The sequence below is a fragment of the Ictidomys tridecemlineatus genome, chromosome 4, assembly GCF_052094955.1.
Source record: "Ictidomys tridecemlineatus isolate mIctTri1 chromosome 4, mIctTri1.hap1, whole genome shotgun sequence".
Lineage (NCBI taxonomy): Eukaryota > Metazoa > Chordata > Mammalia > Rodentia > Sciuridae > Ictidomys > Ictidomys tridecemlineatus.
The window spans coordinates 95508549-95531030 of NC_135480.1; the positions used below are offsets into that span (position 1 = coordinate 95508549).

Sequence of the window (22482 nt, forward strand, 5' to 3'; positions counted from 1 at the left end):
CAGGCAATGGAGGGTGTGCTCCCAGCCAGCCAGCAACAGGGTGGGGACACAAAGGGTTCCTAAAGAAAAAAGGATATTGGTGCTGTGGTAAAATAATTTGCATAATGTATCCCCAGGGACTGTGAAGGCTTGGGGGAATGTTTGGAGGAATGTTACTGCCTAAACATTCCCAAAGAAAGTTGTTGGTTTTTCCTTTATTTGCTCCATATTTTAAAAACATCTAGCTTATGAGGCATTTTAGGTCCTTTTTCTGCCACTCCATTAAGGAATATCTTAATGATTTTTTTTTCCTGTGCTTGACTAGGAGGTATTCCATAGAGAACTTAGGGATTGTAGCCAGTCGGGTTTTTCCCAGGATAATTTGCATTATATGAGCATGTATATCCATCAATTTAGCTCTTGGTTTGGTTTGTATCTTAGCCTTGGAGAAATATGATGGCAGCTGAAACAGAAAGAGAAGATAATTGACAGGCAGAAAGTCAGCATCTTAATATTCCCTGCAAATGGGAGTTTTAATTCATAGGCACATGATCACAATGAGAATTCAGTTCCATTGTAGAATACAAAAGGACTCACAGCATCCACTGGACTTCTTAACTCTTTCACAGATGAACAAATTACATGCTAAGCCACATTGAGGATTTCCGATTTATTAGTATGCCTTAGTTAGAACCAGTTGAACAATTTTCCATTAGTCACTATTTCTGTACTGCTACTCTCCCTTAGCCCCTGAATAGCCCTGACTATACATGTCTTGTACATGTCTGTGCTTCTCTCCATAACTCTATGAAATAGCCAATTTAATTTGATTTACTAATATTTTATTAGCAGTATTTAGTAGATCAATCACTGGCTGGACTTTAAGATGTTTTTATCAACACTTATGATGAAATTGTGTTATATCAATTGAACCAGGATTTAACCTCTGTAATTCTTCTCTTTTGAATTGAGACAGAATTGTATTATAAAATAGGAACATATTTTTTAATCTTTCACTGGTCTGATAGGTCTCATAATACCTTCCTAAAGGGACAGATCCAAGTTTTGGGAGTGCTTAAGTATACAATTTGGGGAGACATTCAACTTTAAGAATAAGGTTTTGAAATATAAATACAATATTAGGATAGGGTCTTGAGAGAACACACATAGGGGGCCTAAAGCTGGACTTCCTTAACTGCCTGCCTCCAGTCACTAAATTTTTTGTTTTCTTTTCAGTGCTGGGGATGGAACCTACTGGTGTTGTACCACTGAGTTATATCCCCAGTCCTTTTTATTTTGTAAAAGTTTAAAAGAGGGACTTCCTAAGTTTCTAAGGCTGGCCTTGAATTTATAATCCTATCTCAGCCTCTGAAGTCACTGGGATTCCTGGAAACTCCCTAATATTCTAATGCAAACAGAACCTGGAATTAAAATGAATGAGGACATCTTTGTAAAGAAGTCTTCCTTCTTATTCTATCCAGGTTGCCTTAGAAAGTAAAAATGAAGAATTATTAAAGCAAAAATCAAACAATCTCAAGTCATGTGTATTCCAAATAAGTCATTATGATACACTTTTCTAATCCAGGATAATTCTTTACTGCTTTTAGATCCTTTCTAGTTTGAGCAGTTTGAGCAGCTCTGGTTTTAAATATGCTCTGTCACTTCTGAAAGGAAGATTTGTTTTTAGATTTTCTTCTGGAGCTAAGGAGCCCAGGAGCAGAGGGTTCACTTGTATACAGAAAGATGAAAGAGGCCTAGAGCATGGGTCTGACAAAAGAAGCTGGTCCCAAGGAAAGGAATTGGAAGTATCTAGGGGCAAAAGTACCAAGGAGATTTCTGGAGGAAGCCAGAACTGCCATTTCAGTTGGAGTGAGCTTACCAAGCCCATCTCTGGAGTAAGTCATCTGATGGGAATTTAAGTTTCTTTCTGCCTTTTTGGTTATTCAGGCCTTGTTGCTCAATGGATCCTTACCTGAAGATGAACAGGAAAGGCCTTTGGCCCTCTGTGAACCAGGAGCCAATCCGGAGGAACAACTGGTGAGCTCCATCTTTTGTAACTGGACACTAATCTAGTGTATATATTTTACTTATTCTTAGCATTTGACTCTGCTGACCACACCTTCTTGGAATCTGCTCTCTGCTGTCTCTAACTCTTGTTGCTGACTCTGTATGGCGCTGTTTCAAGGTGCTGAAGATATGGTAGTGGGAAAACAGGCCTAAGACCCTACCCTCAGAGAGTTTAAATTCAGCTCCCCTTTGAAGCTTCCCTTTTACTGCCTATGTCTTCAATGTTAGTGCCTCTCAGTGTTCTACTCTGGGTCCTCATCTGTCTTATGTAGTCCCCTGGGCAGACTGCCTCCGTGTCTTTACTCACTTCCCATCTGTTTCTTATTTTTGTATTTGCAGTCCAAAACACTCTATGGAGTTCTAGATTTGTATATGCAACATGCAGCTGCCTGCTGACTGTTTTCATTTATATATGGTATAAACATCTCAATTTTAGTGAGACCTAAACTGAACAGTTTTTCTGTCTTCCACCCAACTGCCAAAACTACTTGTCCTTTTGGATGTCTGTACATCTCTTTGCATCTACCCAGTGTCCCAAACAGAAAGTTGGATGTCATCCTTAAATCCTTTCTGATCCTTCCCTCTACATGTAGTTGTCTCAATTCTCATAGCCACTAATTTATTCAGGCATTCATCCAGCATTCTAGTTTCCTGCTAACTGGTTCTCCTAATTCCTCTTCTGTCCTCTAATTTGTTTTCTATAAATAACAAGAATAATATTCCTAGAGGCCAACTTCACTTTGTTATCTCTTTGCATAAGACTTCATCAGTTTCTTGTCATCCTTACTGGCCCTTCATGATCTGGCCCCTATTTTCTTCTGCAACTTCATCTCTTGTCATTTTTCTTTCTCCCTTTATCTTATCCCCTGCTCCCAATACACACATACTTATTCTAAGCATTATTCATATTGTTCTATTTGCTGCACTTTGGGCCTATGTTTCCATCAGAAGGCAGGAACTGTTTCCTTTTCTTTGTAGCCTCAGTGCAGAGCTGATATCTAGAAGGTGATTGATAAATATTTTTCAAACAAAGTGGCTTCTGAATTTCATATCATAGTTGTATAATCATCTGTTTTTTTCTTACGTTAGGTTATAATTCAAAGCCGTTTGGATCAGAGTATGGTGGAGAATCAGGACCTAAAGGTATGTCAGGACATGTGCCTTTTACCCTTTGAAAAAAAATAATGGGAGTGTTACACACAAACTTCAAGACAATTTTGTGTGAAGGGAAGGGGATGCGGAATCAGGATGTTAGCTGAACCTCTACCTGTATTTTGTCTTTAATTGAAAGACAGAGATATATCCAAACATGTGAAAAAAAGTAATACCTTTTAAATCATGGTTGTGGGTAATAGATATATGTGTTATAATTGGTTGTACTTTCTCTATGTTTGAAATATTTCTTTTCTAATTAAAAGAAAAAATGGGTCTAATATCAATGTGGTATTTTTATGAATACTTTGCAGAATTGTTTTAGGTCAGTGGTTTTTAATTTTTTTGAGTCATAGGTATATGACTAAAGACGTTAACCCTTTCCCCAGAAATATACCTGTGTGCATGCACACATACTCACAGATGTGAATTTTTTAAAAATCTTTACTCTTTTTTGTAGTTGGACACAATACCTTTATTTATTTTTATGTGGTGCTGAGGATCGAATGCCGGGCCTCATACGCACTAGGCGAGCACTCTACCGCTGAGTCACAACCCCAGCCCACAGATGAGAATTTTAATAGGGTAATTTTCAATCCCATCTGTGGAGTCCAGGTTAAGGATACCATTTTAGAGCCTGGTGTGGTAGCACACCCCTATAATCCCAGTGACTCTGGAGGCTGAGGCAGTAGAGCCACAAGTTTGAAGCCAGCCTGGGCAACTTAGTGAGATCTTGTCTCAAAATAAAAAGGGTGGGGTTTGAGTCAGTGGCTCTGAGCAGGGGTGTATCTTTAGGGGTTCAATCCCCAGTAGTATCACACACAAAAAAATCCCATTTTGGATATGTTAATTAAATGGGTGCATTTTAAATATGATGCATTAGGAAATGCAAATTAAATATGATGTGTTAGGAAAAGAAGAGAGTGGAGTCCAGAAGCTCTTCAATCCTTAGCTGAACCTTAAGAACTGAGATAATTATTTAATGACATGGACATAGGCATATTTAGATATGGTTATATATTTCAGTGAGAGCGATTTAGATTATTATGATTAGATTTTCTTGTTGGTGAAGAATGAAAAATATAGAGAGCCTGTGGAGATTGATGGGATGTTTTTTTCCTTGGCAAGACTGTTTCTGGGCAATTAAGCTGAGATGCCACAGAGAAGAATGGAGTAGGTCCTGTTCTTGTTTTTGTGGGTCAGCCTTTAATGCTTACTGGACCACATCTGTCTGCCTCAGTAGAGGGTTAATCGTTCATGGGATGGTCAACTGGGTTTTGTCTTCTCACTGACAGAATGAGGTAATGCTTCTGAAGCAACCCAGATGCCACCATCTGATGTAACTATATTTGGTTTGCAGAAAGAGCTGCTGAAATGTAAACAAGAAGCCAGAAACTTACAGGGTATAAAGGTAAAAAGGAAGATATTTAATTCTTTAAATAAAGTCTCTGTAAGGTAAAGTAGTTTATTGGTAAGTGGCAATAGTTGGGTGCTAGGAGAATCGTTTTAATTTGCTAGGGGTCTTTAATAGGCTTTGTACTATTGTGGGTGGGAATTGAGGCATGTTGAAGAATGTATCTTTGTTTTCCTGAGGTTTATGTCTGGTAGTTATGATTCATGGTGCTACCATTTCCCTCTGTGCCATCTCAGTTGTCTCCACGTGTAAAGTACTTCTCTTCAATATGAAAGAATGTCCTTTTTATTCCCAAAGAAAAATATTACTTACTTAGCTTTGGAATAGTTAATAACATTCAAGTGGTTTAAAGGTATGAAAGGACAGATCAGGAAAAGTCTGCCTGCCGTTTCTGTCTCCCCCAGTCATCTAGTTCTCTTTCCTGGAGGTAATGTATCAATTATCAGCAAATGTTTTTGTATATTGTAAAATATACATATGTATAATGTCTGTTTCACCCAAATAGTAGTATACTGTAAATACAGCTTGTCACTTTGCTTTTTGCACTTAGCAAGGGATCCTGTAGATCATTCTGTTTCAATAAAGACCTTCTTAGGCATTTTTTATATTTTCGTAGTGTTTTAATATACACATATATGCTAATGTATTTATCATATTTCTATTGATGGTATTTTATTTTCCAGTCTTTTGCTAATACCCATGATCTAGCTAATAACCATTAATGTTTGTTACTTCATCTAAGTGGGATTTTTCTACTGAATAAATACCCAAAAGTAGAAGAAGATATTCTTAAGCCTCTGCTGTTCCCCTCTTCCTTGCATAGCCAGTCATGGACTAGCCTGGAATGTAACTTTCAAAGTATATTTTGTAATCTTAGTGTTTTGAAATATTTGAAAGCACAAATATGCTTCATGATCAAAGACATTTGGGAAGTGCTATCTTGAAGATTCCCAGTGGATAGTAGCATATTAAAGGATCTGAGAAGGTCTATCATAAAGAGGTTGGCCTAAAAAAATTTAGAATTATTAACCAAAAAAGTACTTTTTTCTTGTAACTCATTAACATCCCATGGAGCACACTTTGCAAATGTTCTTCTAAACTACCAATGCCAGGGACATCTTAGACTGCCTTTGCCATCTACTGTCATGGCAGTTAGCATAATTAAGAATGGGCTCCCACATTGTTCAGGGCCTGCACCATTCTTTGCGGTCTGTAAAGAGAGAAAAGTCAGGATAAATATACTGAATGTAGCCCCAGTGCAGTAGTTCATTTGAGATCACGAGGGTTGGGGAAATGTGTTACAGCTGGCCCTTACAAGTAAGTACATCCAGCCTATCTTTTCCTAGGCATGGTAGGAACTAAGAGGGTTCACGCTGAGGGAAAGACAGCCTACAGCTGTAAGATCCTATAAATTGGAAGGAGGAACCATCAGTCCAAGAACACATTGACGGTGGAAATGTAATCCCAATCCTGGTTCAGAATAGGCTTTGGAAGCCAGTGGAAGTGGGATAGCAGCAGGGCTCTGGAAGCCAGAGTGGAAGTGATCCCCAGAGTGGAAGTGATTCTTTATGAGTAGAGAGGTGATTGGGGATAGGACCAACCCTTTAGGAAATGGGAACTGTACAGAGAGGTAGAGGGGAAAAAGAGCTAAGCTAGATGCAGTATTTTTTAAAAATATATTTAGTTGTCAGTGTGAACCTTTATTTAATTTATTTATTTATATGTTGTGCTGTGAATCTAACCCAGTGCCTCACACATACTAGGCAAGCGCTCTACCACTGAGTCACAACTCCAGCCCTAGATGGGTATTTATATGCCCAAGATATAGATGAGAAAGCCAGGGTGGGAGAAGGGAGAGTTCATTGTCCAAGTCAATGTCACAAAAGTAGACTTTTAATTTGAGTCTAGGTCTATCTGATCTTATTCTCAGGACATCAGGCAGTCAGGAATGAAGTTTAGGGTAGGAAAGAGTGGTAGGTGAAAAAAAAATCTAATTTCAATCAGGTTGGTAGAACAATGGATAAAGTTTTCCTTAGATGCTACTCTCCTCAAAAAAGACAGATGTCGGCTTCTTATTGCAAGATCCTTATACTCTTTTTGTCTCCCAGTTTACCTTAACTAATGGTGGTCAAGGATTTAGTAACTTTTGATAATAACTGACTAATTGATTAATTGAAACCATAATAATTAGTATGCTTTTTCCCCCAGGATGCCTTGCAACAGAGATTGACTCAGCAGGACACAGCTGTTCTTCAGCTCAAACAAGAACTACTGAGGGCAAATATGGACAAAGATGAGCTTCAGAACCAGAATGTGAGTCAAATGTATGATCTCTGACCTCAGTGAGACCCCTTATTGCTTGTAGATCCGCCATCCTGATGTCCCTTTATCTTGCTTCTGAGATGCCTGCCTTCAGTGTCTGCAGTTATCTTTATTTCCCATCAGATTAATTTTTTTCCTAGGTGAAAGCCCATACCACACTGGGCAGGAAGGTCCTTGACCTCTTGAAGTTTGAGGACAGTGAGATAAAATTGTAGTTCTGTAGTCTGATTATCTTAGTTAAAGACACAGAGAGAAGCGGTGTGTTTTTATCATAACTATGCCCTCTCTGTGCTGTATGCTGTAACTGCCAACATTAATGCTGGTTACCAAATAGCTCATTTCTAGGAAGGTTGCTGCACATGCCAGTAAAATCTTTATATCATCGCAGGTGGATCTGCAGAGGAAGCTGGATGAGAGGAACCGGCTCTTGGGAGAATATAAAGTAAGAATAAATATTGGGGAAAAAAAGAATGAATATTGTTTTGGAAATGACTTCCACCAGACTGACCTTTTATGAATAGCCCATTGTTGTTGCTCAAGGAACACTTAAGTTATTCTGTTTTCATCCTTGTTTTCTGGAAGGAAATCTTTTTCTTTGTTCCTTGATTTACTGGCCCTGAAGAATAGATAGCATTCCTAGGAGGATCACAGAACCTGGAGTCTGGAAACTTCAGTTCCAGGTTTATCTTTGTCTTTAGCTTGGATGGCACATGGTGGTCCTCTTACAAATGGTAGTTCCCATCCTCTTTACCCTTCCTTTGCACTGTGTAAGGCTGTTGTGGTGTGTCACACCTTCCTGGTATATTGGGGAAAGGCCTGCCTGCTGAGGCTCTGTGTAATTGCATTACAGAGGGTTTCGCTACACATCTGAAAGCACTGTCTCTATTACAGAAAGAGCTGGGGCAGAAGGATCGCCTCCTTCAACAGCACCAGGTCAAGCTGGAAGAAGCACTCCGAAAACTCTCAGATGCCAGTCATCAGCAGGTCAGAACATACTCAGCTACTGGTTTTCCTGTCCCTTTGGCTTGAAGAAACCCTTTTTAAATTTAATCTCTGTTTTGCAGGTGGATCTAGAACGGGAACTAGAACACAAAGATGTCCTTTTGGCTCACTGTATGAAAAGAGAGGTAGATGAGGTAACCTAGAATTTTGAGTTTTCCTTCCCACATTTCCTGGCAAAGAGGGAGATTCTGTTTGTCACCAAGAGCTAAACCAATGCCACAGACAATTTTCTGAGAGGTTATATGGGGAGGGGGTTAAGAGTATAGGTTCCAAGATTAAAAAAAAAAAAAGCCTGGTTTCAAATTCCAGCTTTATTGTGTCTACACTGTGTGACCTTAAGATGAGCCCTAAGTGCAAGATTTATTTGGAAAATTGAAATACTACTGACATAATCCACATAACTAATATGGTTGTATTAAAGCAACCTGACCCACAGTCAGGTTCAAAAAATATTACACTGTTCTTATTTTGTTACAAAGCAAAGGGAGGAGGTGCTTGGAGTAGGAGACCCTCCAGTGACTGTGACAGAGGCTAATTTGTTGGCCTCCAGGCTAAAGTTTCCTTTCATTCATTCTACATCCACCATTCCTTGCAAGCATTGAGTACAACATTGATTTATCAGGGAACAAAAGGGAAAATGCATTGGTGCTGGTGAAGCTTACATATTTACAGAAATGTTAAACAAATAACTATATACTCTGTCAGGAAGTGATAAAAATGTAAAGAAGAAAATTAAAACAGGGTGTCTTGATTCAGAACTTCCCCTTTAACAGGCATCATTTCTTCTGGCTACTACAGGTAACCAACTACAACAGTCACAATTCTCAAAGCAATGGTTTTCTCCTTCCAACAGCAGGAAAAGGAGCTGCTTCCATCACCCACAGAGGGGTAGGTTCCTAGGAGTAGAACACAGGCCTGCCACTTCTTGCTGAAACCAGAACAGTGTCCTAGCCATCCCCTATTGATGAGGCTTCTAGTCCCCTATTTCTTGTTTCTGCTGGATGTGTAAAGATGTGAGGCACTAGGGCTGGGGTTGTGGCTCAGTGATAGAGCGTTTGCCTAGCATGTGTGAGGCACTGGGTTTGATTCTCAGAACCACATATAAACAAATCAATAAATAAAGGTCCATCAATAACTAATAAAAATTAAAAAAAAAGATGTGAGGCACTAGCTTACTAAAATTAAGAATTAGTGGGCAAACAGTAGGCCTGTGTCTGAGGAGGAAACTTTCTTCCACAAAAATAAAAGATCTACTTCTCTCTTTTATCTTCTTAAGTCCAGTGGCTGCGACATGACTAATAATATGGTACTGTACTTTGGCAACAGCACCTTATTTTCATCCACAGACCAGTGACTTGCAGCTTGTTCGAGATGCTCTCCGCAGCCTGCGAAACAGCTTCAGTGGCCATGATCCTCAGCACCACACCATTGACAGCCTGGAGCAGGGCATCTCCAGCCTAATGGAGCGCCTCCACGTCATGGAGACACAGAAGAAACAAGAAAGGAAGGTAATTCTCTTGTTGCCATGTTTCGCTTAAGCAAGCTCCATGAGCAAGCTTGGTTTTATAAATTTTAATTTAGATGAAGGCAGCACTAAAAGATGAATATACTATGTATATAACCAGAGATATGAAAAATTGTGCTCTATATGTGTTATAAGAATTGTAATGCATTCTGCTGTCATAAAAAATTTACGTTAAAAAAAAAGATGAAGATTCCAGTTGGTTTGCTCTTTGGTTTTCTTCTCAGTGGAAATGTATTCATCATGGTATGACAATCCAGGGAAGGAACTCTTCATGGTAACTCTTAGTCTTAGCAGCTGCATAGTTGTTTAATTGTGGCTTTTGACCGCATGATCTCTCTTTAATGCTTATTCTTCTTCCTTTTCTGCCATAATGAAATTGGCCTTGGATGAAAAAATATATGAGAAATGCATTGGAAGCTAGAAAGCTTTTCATAAATTGACACAACTATCATTAAGATAAATGTGTTAAATTTTGTATTTTGTGGAAGAGGTAGTAGAAAAGTATATATTTTAGGTTTCCTTTTATGATTTAAGTTTCTTGGTTAAGTTCTTTCATTGATCATAACTTCTGTGATTTGTGTGACTCCCCAGATTTGGAGCAAGTCACCCAGAATGCAAGCAGGTAGTGAATACCGGGAATCCTGGCCCCCTAATTCAAGTAAGTACTCATCATGACTCTGTAGGAATTCCTAGTATCTTAGACCAGAAATTTGCTATTTTCCATGCAACAATATTTGGGGGATAGATTTTTCTTGTGGTACTTTGCTTTTATGTTTTTCCTTAGCAGTGGTAGAATTGAGTTAGTTCTAAAACCTTGAGGACACATATCATAATCATTGCCACCATCAACCCAACAGTCATTTAGGCACATGCAGGATGCTGCTGACTCAGAGGGGCTAGGATATCTGGAAAATATGCAAGTTCAACACATTTATGCCAAGCAAAAGCAAAATGGAAAACAACAAAGATACACATGTACACATACAAATCACCCTGTAGCCATAAATAACACACATACACACACAAGAAAGAAAAAGATCAATTTTCTCATAGAGTCAAGAAATTTAATTTCTTTGGGGGAATTTTCCTTAAAAGTTTTGAGTAATTAGGTCAATAAAATTTAAGTCCTGGAAAATATTTGCACCATCTAGTGTCCATAGCTAGGAATTACGTTTTAACCCTCTCCATGCCCACTCATTCTGTTTTTTTCCATTAGATTCACTTTGGTGGAAATCTACCTTGCCTGTCAATTTTTATTTTAGTTTACATCTTACCTTTTTGCTTAATGATATTTACATTGTCTTCAACTGGGGCAACTTAGTGAGATCCTGTTTTAAAATTTAAATAGGACTGGGGATGTAACTCAGTGGTAGAGTACTTGTGTAGAATATACAAAACCGTAGGTTCAATCTCTACTACTAGAAAACAAAACAAAAAACACATTAAAAGACAGATCCTAAAGAAAAACTCTTAAAATATGTGTACAAATATTAAATTAAAATATTTTTGTAGGGCTGGTGTTGTGGCTTAGTGGTAGAGTGCTTGCCTAGTATATATGTAAGGCACTGGGTTTGATTTTCAGCACCACGTATAAGTAAATAAAATAAATGTCCTTTGACAACTAAAAATATTTTTTAAATGTTTATTATTAAAAAATAGTGGGGCTGGGGTTGTAGCTCAACGGTAGAGTGCCTGCCTAGCACATGCGAGGCCCTGGGTTTAATCCTCAGCACCACATAAAAATAAATAAATGAAGGTATTGTGTCCAAATAAAAAGTAAATATTAAAAAAATATTTTTGTAGAGTTAATAAAAATAGCATTCTCAAGCCTCTGATACATTTTTTCTCTTGGGTAAGGTATTTGTGTTGGGAATGAAACAAATTATTTTAGTCTCAAAATGAGTTTGAGTATCTTTTCCTAGTAATGCTTTGTAATAGTCATTTCTGTTTTTTTGAAAATATTCTAATTTTTTTGTTATCCTTTTCAGTATTTTCTCTAGGTGAGTGGTGTAAACTGCCAGTGTAAATATTTCTAAATGTTTGGAAATTCTTTTTCAAAAATTCAATAAATTCCTCCCTCCCTAGAAAAATTCTTTTCTTTCACACATAGTGCTTATCAAAAACACTACAAACAAGTTTACAGTGGTTCGTACACTAGAGTGTTAAAAGTTGTAGTGATACTTAAGTTCACAAATAAGTTGAAATGTCTCTTAAGTTCACAAATAAGTTGAAATGTCTGTCATCTCATCAAACCAAAAACTTGTGTCACTCTGCTGTCCCTTTAACTACTGACTTATTTCTCTTATTCTCCTATATCAAACTTCTTAAAATGATAGTATCTACTTTTCTTTTCTTCCTCACTTCCATTCACTGCTTAGTCCACTAAGTTGACTTTTCTCAGTTACTCAACTTAATCTTCTTTTTCTTTCTTTGTGGTACTGGAGATTGAACCCAGGGCCTTATGCATTCAAGGGAAGCACATTCCCAACAGAGCTATATCCCCAACCCCTTAGTTTTCTTTTGTTAACTGCTGTCTTGCTCACTGTCTTAATCAAGTGATCACTTTTCACACCTTGTCTTTCATTGTCCTATTTTTTTTTAATATTTATTTTTTAGGTGTGGATGGACACAACACAATGCCTTTTTTTGTATGTGGTGCTGAGGATTGAACCCGGGTCCTGCCCATGCTAGGCGAGCGCTCTACTGCTGAGCCACAATCCCTGCCCCTGTCCTGTCTTTTAAAACTGAGAAAAGTATATACATTTTTAATTGGCAATCTTTGCAGGTACTCATTGTCTTTCCAAAAGCATTTAATGTTCTTGCTTAGTCTCTTGGAAACATTCTTCTCCTTCAGCTTCAGTGTCAGCCAGTTACTTATTCAACAAATATTTGCTGAACATTCATTTTATATCATCAGTGTTTAACATTGGAGATATAAAATGAACAAGAGGAACTGCTTACTTGTTTTTGTTTTTGGTATCAGGGTTTGAACTCAGGGGTGCTTAACCACTGAGCTACATTTCCAGACCTTTTTTTTCTTTTTTTGTAAGATAGGGTCCCACTAAATTGCTAAGGGCTTCTGCTGAGGCTGCACTTTGAACTTTGGTCTCTCTGCCTCAGCTTCCTAAACCACTGGATTACAGGCCTGCACACCGCACCTAGCTTGGGTACCCTTGAATCTCTTTCTCTCTCTCTCTCTCTCTCTCTCTCTCTCTCTCTCCTCCTTCTCCTCCTCCTCCTCCTCCTCCTTCTCCTCCTCCTTCTCCTCCTCCTTCTCCTCCTCCCTCTCTCCTCCTCCTTCTTCTCCTTCTCCTCTCCTCCTTTTCTTCTCCTTCTCCTCCTCCTTCTTTCTTCTCCTCCTCCTCCTCCTTCTTTTCTCCTCCTCCTCCTCCTCCTCCTCTCCTCCTCCTCCTCTCCTCCTCCTTCTCCTCCTCCTTCTCCTCCTCCTCCTCCTCCTCCTTCTCCTCCTCCTCCTTCTCCTCCTCCTCCTTCCCCTCCTCCTCCTTCTCCTCCTCCTTCTTCTCCTCCTCCTTCTTCTCCTCCTCCTTCTTCTCCTCCTCCTTCTTCTCCTTCTCCTTCTTCTCCTTCTCCTCCTCCTCCTCCTCCTCCTCCTCCTCCTCCTCCTCCTCCTCCTCCTTCTCCTCCTCCTCCTCCTCCTCCTTCTTCTTCTTCTTCTCTTCTTCTTCTCCTCCTCCTTCTCCTCCTCCTTCTCCTCCTCCTTCTCCTCCTCCTTCTCCTTCTTCTTCTTCTCCTCTCTTGAATGTTATATGTGCCCTTGGATTCCATTTGAGGCCTACACCTAGACCTTTTCAGATTCTCTTTAGGTGATCCTTTTCTATGGCTTCAACTGCTCTTATGAACTGATTATTTTTAAATTTTATCTTTAATTTCCAACTCTTTTCTGAGCTTCAGGGATACATTTTTGAATGCCAGTTAGTTCTCTCTTTGTGGGTCCAAAGGACTTCAAACTTATGTCCACAAAACACTAAAGTAGGAAAAATACAAAATGTGCAATCAGACAAGCTTGGCACAGTGGTTCACACCTGTAATCCCAGTGCCTTGGGAGGCTGAGGCAGGAGGATTGCAAGTTCAATACCAACCTCAGCAACTCAGCAAGGCCTTAAGTGACTTAGTGAGACCCTGTCTCGAAATAAAAAATAAAAAGGGCTGGAGATGTGTCTCAGTGGTTAAGTACCCCTGGGTTCAATGCCCAGTACCAAAAAGGTTAAAATAAAATCAGACAGATCTGAGGTATAACTTTGACTTTGTCACTTAGATTAGCAGAGTGTGTGACTGTGGACAAGAACGTCAATTAATGTTACCGAATCAACTTTCTTATGGAATGAGATAAACTTGAAATATTTGAGAATTAAATGAAATATTATGTAGAAATGATCTGATAAAGTGTGGGGTATATGAAAGATATAAAGTGAATGTTAAGTCTCAAAATACCTTCCTTTTATTGCCCCCTGGCTATGGCCTTTCTCTTTTTCATACCAACCAAATTTACTAAAAATTGGTCTTCTTTTTGAACTCCCTTCCTTTCTTACCATTTACTTATTTTTTCCTTTTTCAATGCTTTATTTCCTCAAATTACTTAATACAGTTTCAATCTATAGATTCTTAATGAAGAAAACGACAATCCTTAATGCTAGGCACTCCAATAGACATTATCCATTCACAGTAAACAATTCTAGATTAATTAATTTACTGCAAACAATTCTAGATTAATTCTAAGCACTGTAAAACAAACTTAATTATGACAGGCTAGTGACAGACATTCCCTCTGCGTGCTAAGTTCAAATGTCATATCAAAAGTCTTAAGCCTTAGGCTTTTTAAGTACAGCACATGCACAATCACTCAGACCATGGTGATCAGGTCCGGAACCAAGGCAGGCTTTTCCTGGCTTGGAGTGGATGACTGGTTAAGGAGAGGGTTGTAAGGAAGAGTTGCAGCTCTCACCAAGGTACAGATGAGGCGGTGGAGTTTGAGAGTGGTAAGGATCACACAGAGGCTCAGGAAATAATGACAAGTGATGGGATATCAGTTCATATCTCATCAGGCTCTCCAGCTTGAGTGAATCCTTGTTTCAGCTGGCTGAATCCCTGTTCATTTGCTCTATTATTTATACTAAATTTTGGGGTTTTTACCCCCCACCCCTTCAATCCTTATCAGCTACCACTGGATTTTTCCATGACATCATTTATCCTGGGGTCAGGTGGTCTCCACCCTGATCTTCTTGCCTTTCCCTTCTTATCAGGCAAGGACAGCCTACCTGGGGCATCACTCTGTTTATCAGGGTGAGGGGAAGTAACTTGTTTGAGGCATTACTGGAGGGCTCTGTAGATGTGCCTGGTGAGACTGAAGTTTTCAAACTGGAGTTTTTAAAATGGAGTTGCTCAGGCCAAAAGCCATCCTCACCCAAAGCCTTATCTCAGTTAAGGCAGAGCTTGTACAAAACTTAGAATTGTTCTAGTTCCGAAGTTGATTTTTGTTTCTTAAATACCATTTTACAAAGTTTACATATATTGTTGCTTACCATTTACTCTTGAGAGAAAACAACAAAATTATCATATATTTTAAAAGGAATACAAGTGGTCATGATGGCATAGGCCCAGTGACTCAGGAGGCTGAAGCAAGAGGATCACAAAATCATTTGAGGCCAGCCTTAGCAGCTTAGCAAGACCTTCAGCAACTTAGACCCGTTCTCAAGACCAAAAATTTAAAAAGGACTAGGGATATATATCAGATGGGTTTCATCCATAGTGCTTTAAAAAAAAAAAAAGTAGTACAGTAAACTAGTGGAATGGAATTGAGAGTTCAGATAAAAACTCGTTTATCTCTAGTCAGTTGTCCAGGAAATGGCACTGTAACAACTGGATATCCATATGAACTAAGGCCTCTACCATTCACCATATACAAATTAACTCAGAATGGATCAGTGATCTAAAAGTATATGAGCTAAAACTATAAAACTTTCAGAAGAACATAGGGAAAGTGTTCATTTGGAACAGATTTTTAGATACAACATCAAAAGCATGTGCAGTAGGGCTGGGGTTGTGGCTCAGTGGTAGAATGTTTGCCTAGCACGTACTGTTATACTCGAATTCGGGACCCCAAAAGACCACCAGAGACCAAAATTGATGTAAGAAGCAAAGAGGTGTTTATTGCGAGCTGGCTCGGTCCTCCACGCACACACAACAACTGGTGACACTGAGAGGTCCTGAGCCCAGGGTTTGTGGCAGTTTTATACACTCTTCAGGGAAGGCAGGGACTTCACATACAACACAGCATCTCTTAGCAAATCATCACACACCGTGGGAAAATCATAAAACAACTTTAAAACATGATTAGCATATTCATTGGCAGGAACAAGTTGGGTAAGGGTGATTGGTTACTACAAGGGGGGGATTCGTTTGAACTGATTGGTTTAAGCCATGAAGGGTGTGCTGCTGAACTCGTGGTTTCCCAACATGTTATCAAACCACCATAAACTACTGGGGGGATCATCTGGCATCCCAGGTATTTTCCCTGTCTCATGCTGATTGGTAGTTGCTAGGGGGTTGCTATGGGTTCTCACCTAGCCTGACTGAGTCAGGGACACCTGGTGCCACAGATCTTTCCTGTTATTTGTAGATAAACAATTCAGTGGGTGGGTATGTGCCTAGGAGTGCTCTGTGGGTTTTTCCAAGGACAAGGGTCATGCCCCACTTCCTTGGACAGGCTTTGCTCTGAGGTAGAGGCTAGTTTCTCAGTACAAGACCCTGGGTTTGATCCTCAGCACCATGTAACAATAAATAAATTTTAAAAAAAGGGATTGTGTCCAACTACAACTAAAAAAATAATTTTTTAAAAAAAGCATGTACAATGAAAGAAAAAATAGAAAAATTGGATGTCATAAAATTTAAAAATTTTGTATATAAAAGTAAGAGAAAATACTTGCAAAACATATAGTTAAAAAGAATATATACCTGTAATCCCAGTGACTTGGGAGGCTGAGTCAGGAGGATACAAATTCAAAGCCAGCCTCATCAGCAAGAGCAAGGTGCCAAGCAGTGAGACCTATCTCTAAATAAAATACAAAATAGGACTGGGTATGTGGCTCAGTGGTTGAGTGCCCCTCAATCAAACTCCAGTACCCCCCGCAAAAGAAAAAAAGAGTGTGTAAAGATTTCTTAAAGCTTAACAACAAAAGGACTAAAAATATGATATAAAATGGTCAAAGGACTTTTAGAGACATTTCTCTAAAGAAGATAAACAAATGGTGAATAGATCCATGACAAGATGTTCAAACCCATTAGCCATTAGGGAAATGCAAACCAAAACTACAGTGAAGGTTGGAGATGTAGCTTGGGGGTAGAGTGTGAGCATAGAATGTACAAGGCTGTGGATTTAATCCCAGCACCAAAAACTACACCACATTGATACACCACTTCACACCTACTTGATGTTTCTAAACAGTGGAAATAACAAGTATTGGCAATAATATGGAAAAATTGGAATCCTTATATGTTGCTTTGGCAATATAAAATGGTTCAGGAATTGTGGAAGAGTTTAGTGAGTCCTCAAAAAATTAAAAATAGAATTATCATAGGACCAAGCAATTCTGCTTCTATGTATATACCCTAAAGAATTGGAAACAGGTGTGGAAGACTGGTATGTATGTATTCATACATCAGTAATAACAATATCCAAAAAGTGGAAACTACCTGAATGTCTGTCAGCTGATGAAGGGATAAACAAATTTGTTATATGCAAACAGCGGATATGAGAAGTGAAGTCCTAATACATGTGCCACAACATAGATGACACAGTTGAATCTTGAAATCCTTTTGCTACAGGAAAGATAACAGACACAAAATGGCACAAATTGTATGCATCTGTAGATATAGATACAAAGTGTCCAGAATAAGCAATCCATAGAGAAATAAAATTAGATTGGACAGATGCCAGAAACCGGAGAGATGGAGGGAGAAATGGGTACAGGTTTCCTTTTGGGATGATGACAGTGTTCTGGAACTAGATAGTGGGGATTGTTTGCATAACATTGTGGATATACTAAATGCTACTGAATTGGATATACTAAATGCTACTTTGAAATGGTAAAATTATATATTTTATGTTATGTGAATTTTACCTCATTTTTCATTTTTTAAAATTTTTATTATTTTATTTTGGTGGTGGTGCTGTATATGCCAAGGGGCCTTGTGTATGCCAAGTAAGCACTCTACCAACTGAGCTATATCCCCAGCCCCTTACCTCATTTTTTAAAAAGTGAGTTAAAAAACCAGGCACAGTGGCACATGCCTATATCCAGTGATTTAGGAGGCTGAGGCAAGAGGATCATAAGTTCAAAGCCAGCCTCAGAAACTTAGGCCCTAAGCCAACTCCCTCACAAAACAATTTTAAAAAGCCATATGAGGGGCTGGAATTGTGGCTCAGTGGTAGAGCACTCGCCTAGCATGTGCGAGACCCTAGGTTTGATCCTCAGCACCACATAAAAATAAAGATATTGTGTCCAACTACAACTAAAAAAAAAAAAAGCCATATGATATGGTTTCTGCCTATCATGTAGAAAGGTGGTAGAACCTTTACTTCTACTCAAACAGCAAGAAAAGTTGGATAATCTAAAATATTGTAATTTCATTGAACTCATTAGAAAGATGAGATCACAGGGAAATCAAGTAGTCTAAAGTAGAAGCATGGGCCTCCAAAGAGAAGTAGGAAGCAAGCCCTGGACTTGTGCCAGAGCATGGGAGGAAGATGGGGCCATTATACAAACAGATGCAATTAAGATCTTTAATGAATTTCAAATAACATTGAAGACTAAACAGAAAACCTTGGGGGCCACAGATACAAGAGGAGTGTGTCCCAACTTTTAGAGACTTTTCCTGTGGAGCTTTACTGGATTCTTTTTTTTAATATTTATTTTTTAATTGTAGGTGGACACAATATCTTTATTTCATTTTTATGTGGTGCTAAGGATCGAACCCAGTGCCTCATGTGTGCTAGGTGAGCACTCTACCACTGAGCCATAACCCCACCCGCTTTACTGGGTTCTTATGAAAAGGATTGGTTGTAGGGATAGAGTCTAAAGTAAACCTGCTTCAGGGGCTGGGGATGTGGCTCAGTGGTAGAGCACTTGTTTGTATGAGGCCTTGGGTTCGATTTCCAGTACCACAAAACAAAAAACAAAAAAGGGAAAAAAAAACATATATAAAAAACAAACTTCCCCCAGTGGTGCAATCCCAAAGGAGGGGAGCATCTGCCACTGTAGAAGAAGCACAAAAGTCCCATCTGGACCACTCTTCTTTGTGGATCAAAATCCCTCAACCACTTGGAGAGGGCAGCAGAATTCTTTTGTGTCCTCCCTTCCTGTTCCAGGCAAAAGTGAGGATCCCTTATTGCTAGGGAGAAGGGAAATGGGGGGGGGAGAGAACCCTCTGACAGAGGAGAGGGAAACTATTTTGGGCTCAGATTATTAGAGGTTGCCTACCACTGGGATAGGAACTGGATCACGGAAAAATCCTATTTTCAAGACTGGGACGGGATCAGCGCCATAAAGAGTCCCTTCTCACCTTCCTTAACCAGGAGAGCAAGCTCTGTGTAAAAAGCAACAGCACTCTGCCTCTAAGTGAGGGGCATAAGCATAGAGAAATTGAGTCAGAGGCAAAGGCATACTTGAAAGTCAGTCACTAAGAGTGGGTCAGGAACATTGAAGGAGATTCCTCTAGGAAATAGGTGTCTCCTTAACATGACTTAAGAAGAACTTGAAGATGATGGTGCACTAAGGTAACCTTAACAACCAAAGCCTCAATCCGAGTTCATCTCCTGATTAAATTTTTTTATTAAAAATTCTAATAAAAAAGAAAATAAGCCACTGTCAAGAGCCAAAGCAATCAATACGTCCAAACTCAGATATAACAAGAATGTTGGAACTATCAGACAAGGAATTTAAAATAACTTATGATTAATATGTTAAATGCTATAATGGAAATGCTAATATTCATATATAGATGAGGAATTTTAGCATTCAGCTGGGAATTTTAAGAAGGAATCACATAGAAATGTTAAAAATAAAAATAAAGACAAAGACTGCCTTCAGCAGGTTCTTAAGTAGACTCAACACAGCCAACTGAAGACTCAGCACACTTGCAGATAGGCGAATGGAAGTTACCCAGTCTTCAACACAAAGACAAAAAGAGCAGGGAAAGGGAAAGAAACAAAACTAGCACATCATACCTGTGGAAGACAATATCAAATAGACTAAAACATGTATAATTGAATCCCTGAAGGAGAAGAGTGAGAACAGGACAGAGAAATATTTGAAAAACTAATGGCTAAATTAAAAAAAAAAAAAAGTAAAAGATATCAAACTACAGATTCAAGAAGCTCAGAACAAGAAGCTCAGAATCTTAAAATGGCTACCCATCCTGCCCTCAAGGCAAGCAGTTTACTTACCCTCAGTCACTCCCCACGCGGGCCACCAGATGCCGCAGTCTGGCTGGGCACAATTCAGGAGCCACTTGTCAAAAGAAACTAACTATTTTTAGAACTACAAACGCCAAACAAAACAGCTCCTCGGGGGAAAAAACCCTCAGAGCCCAACTGCCACCACCGGCTTCCACAAGCCTCTCACCCACACCAACTTCTCCACCTCCCACAATCCTCCTGCTCTTGAGGCCGATTGGCTGGGTTGCGTGGGCGGAGCCAAAGAAGTCCCCCAATGAGCAGCTCCGGGGAGGAGCCAATCAGCTAGATGTTGCTGAGGCCGCTGTGAGCCAATTATCAGCTGGCAGCTGGAAGTTTGCTGGCAGCTGGAAGTTTGCTGGGGCCCCTTTGGCTGTGGCTCTCAACACAGAACCTCAAGAAGGATGAATAATGACAACAAGGGCTGGGGTTGTGCTCAGTGGTAGAGTGCTCGCCTAGCACCCTTGAGGCACTGAGTTCAATCCTCAGCACAACATAAAAAAATACATTGTATCCACTTAAAACTAAAAAATAAATATTAAAAAAATAATAACAAACATTCAAGTTACTGAAAATCAAACATAAAAGAGAGAATCTTGAATGTTGAACACAAAGAAAAGACCACTGACTCCAACTGAAATCAAATTAAAGCAAACTTGTGATTTCCACCTTCCGGGCATGTATGAGCTCTACTATTGTCATTTGAAAATTGGGGCTGTGGCTGTAGCTCAGTGGTAGAGCGCGTACTTGGTATATTTAAGACTCTGAGATCAATCCTAAACACCAAAACAAACTAAATAAAACAAACAAAAACAGACTGTGACTAATTAAAAATGTACATTGTAAGTCTGTGAGTAACAATTAATTTTTAAAAATTAAATAGTTTATAGTAGCGATAAAAAAGAAATTATATATTAAATCCAGTATCAAAAATAAGAGAATGTGAAGTATCTCATTGTTAAAAATATTGCTTTTATATTGAACTGATATATTTATCAAAATTGAAAATCTAAAACACACTTCTATTTGAACATAATATGGGAAAAAAGGTAAAATTCTCAGTCTGAGGCAAGAGGATCACAAGTTCAAGGCCCTAAACAATTTAGCAAGACCCTGTTTCAAAATAAAAAGTAAAAAAGGCTTAGTGGTTAAGTTCAATCTCTAGTACAAAATAACCAACCAACCAAACAAACAACAACAAAAAAACTCCCCAGAAAACAGAAAAACAAAACAAAAAAAGGAGGCAAGGAGAAAAGAAAGATAAAAGAAAAATGGAACAAAAAACATGAAACAAATATATTACAAGTAAGAAAAAGGTAATTTTTTAAAAATCAGTTTTTATCATATAGCTCTTTATTTATTTTTATGTGGTGCTGAAGATCGAAATGATTGCAATACATCATGCACAAATTGATAGAAAGGAGAAGTAAATAAATCCACAGTTACAATTGGAGACTTCAATATTCCTTTTGCAATAATCAATAGAATTAGTAGACAGGGCTAGGCGCAGTGGTGCACGCCTGTAATCCCAGTGGCTCCTCGGGAGGCTGAGGCAGGAGGATCATGGGTTCCAAGCCAGCCTCAGTGAAAACAAGGTGCTAAGCAACTCAGTAAGACCCTGTCTCTAAATAAAATACAAATAGGGCTGGGAATGTGGCTCAGTGGCCAAGTGCTCCTAAGTTCAATCCCTGGTTTCCCCCACACCCTGCCCCCCAAAAAAGGCCTTTTCTCCAATATGATTGCATGAAGGGTTAGAGCTTCAACATAGGAATTTGGGGTTGAGGACATGGCAACTTTAGCTTGCATATGTATTTTATTATATGGTACCTGTTTCTTCCTCCACTAGATTTTGAGATCCTTAAGTATGGGGAATTTTGCTAATTTATTTGTTCATCTCTAATACTTCATACACAATAAACACTCAATAAACATTTTAAATTAATAATTAGATGGAGTCATTCACTTCTGTACTCATATCATAGATAATGATATCTCTATGCATCTGTCTTCCCAAACTATAAATCTTTTTAAAAATTTTAGTTGTAAGTGGACACAATACCTTTATTTTATCTATTTTATTTTTATATGGTGCTGAGGATCGAACCCAGTGCCTCACACATGCTAGGCAAGTGCCATACCACTGAGCTACAACCTGAGCCCCAGACTATGAATCTTAAGGCTTTTTTTTTTTAACTTTTTCCTTTAATATTCTATGTTCAATGTATAGTTACTGTCAAGACTTTTACCTTCTAAAGGTTTTTCAAATCCATTCCTTCTCTGGCTCCAGGGGTATATCTTACCCTTCCTCATTTTACAATTTGTTTCAGTTGTTTCTTAAAGGGGCTTCTGTCTTCCAGTGTTTACCCATCCAACTCATACTTTGTTGCTAGATTAATCTTTCCAAAGTGCAGTCTAATGTATCACTTCCTTTTAGTATCTTCTCATAGCTTTAAGATTTACATCATTTTGTTGTTGTTGTTATTGTTTTCTGGTACTAGGTATTGAAACCAGAGGCACTTTACCACTGAACTACATCCCCAGCTCTTTTTA

At 38.8% G+C, this 22482-nt stretch overlaps 1 protein-coding gene across 9 annotated transcripts in view; it reads left to right on the top strand.

The window, feature by feature from the left end:
* Positions 1-22482, top strand: part of Dixdc1 (DIX domain containing 1) — a 78666-nt gene that overhangs the window by 48579 nt on the left and 7605 nt on the right. For 6 of the 9 annotated variants that reach the window (XM_021732398.3, XM_078046979.1, XM_078046977.1 and 3 more), the window contains 10 exons: positions 1927-2016; positions 3136-3189; positions 4559-4609; positions 6821-6925; positions 7323-7376; positions 7826-7918; positions 7999-8070; positions 8735-8824; positions 9283-9444; positions 10053-10119. In XM_021732398.3, coding sequence (XP_021588073.2) covers positions 1927-2016; positions 3136-3189; positions 4559-4609; positions 6821-6925; positions 7323-7376; positions 7826-7918; positions 7999-8070; positions 8735-8824; positions 9283-9444; positions 10053-10119 — 838 coding nt within the window. Of the gene's footprint in view, positions 1-1926; positions 2017-3135; positions 3190-4558; positions 4610-6820; positions 6926-7322; positions 7377-7825; positions 7919-7998; positions 8071-8734; positions 8825-9282; positions 9445-9685; positions 9736-10052; positions 10120-22482 lie in introns of those variants that run through there. The other 3 variants (XM_078046981.1, XM_040285198.2, XM_078046978.1) reach the window with 3 other exon arrangements.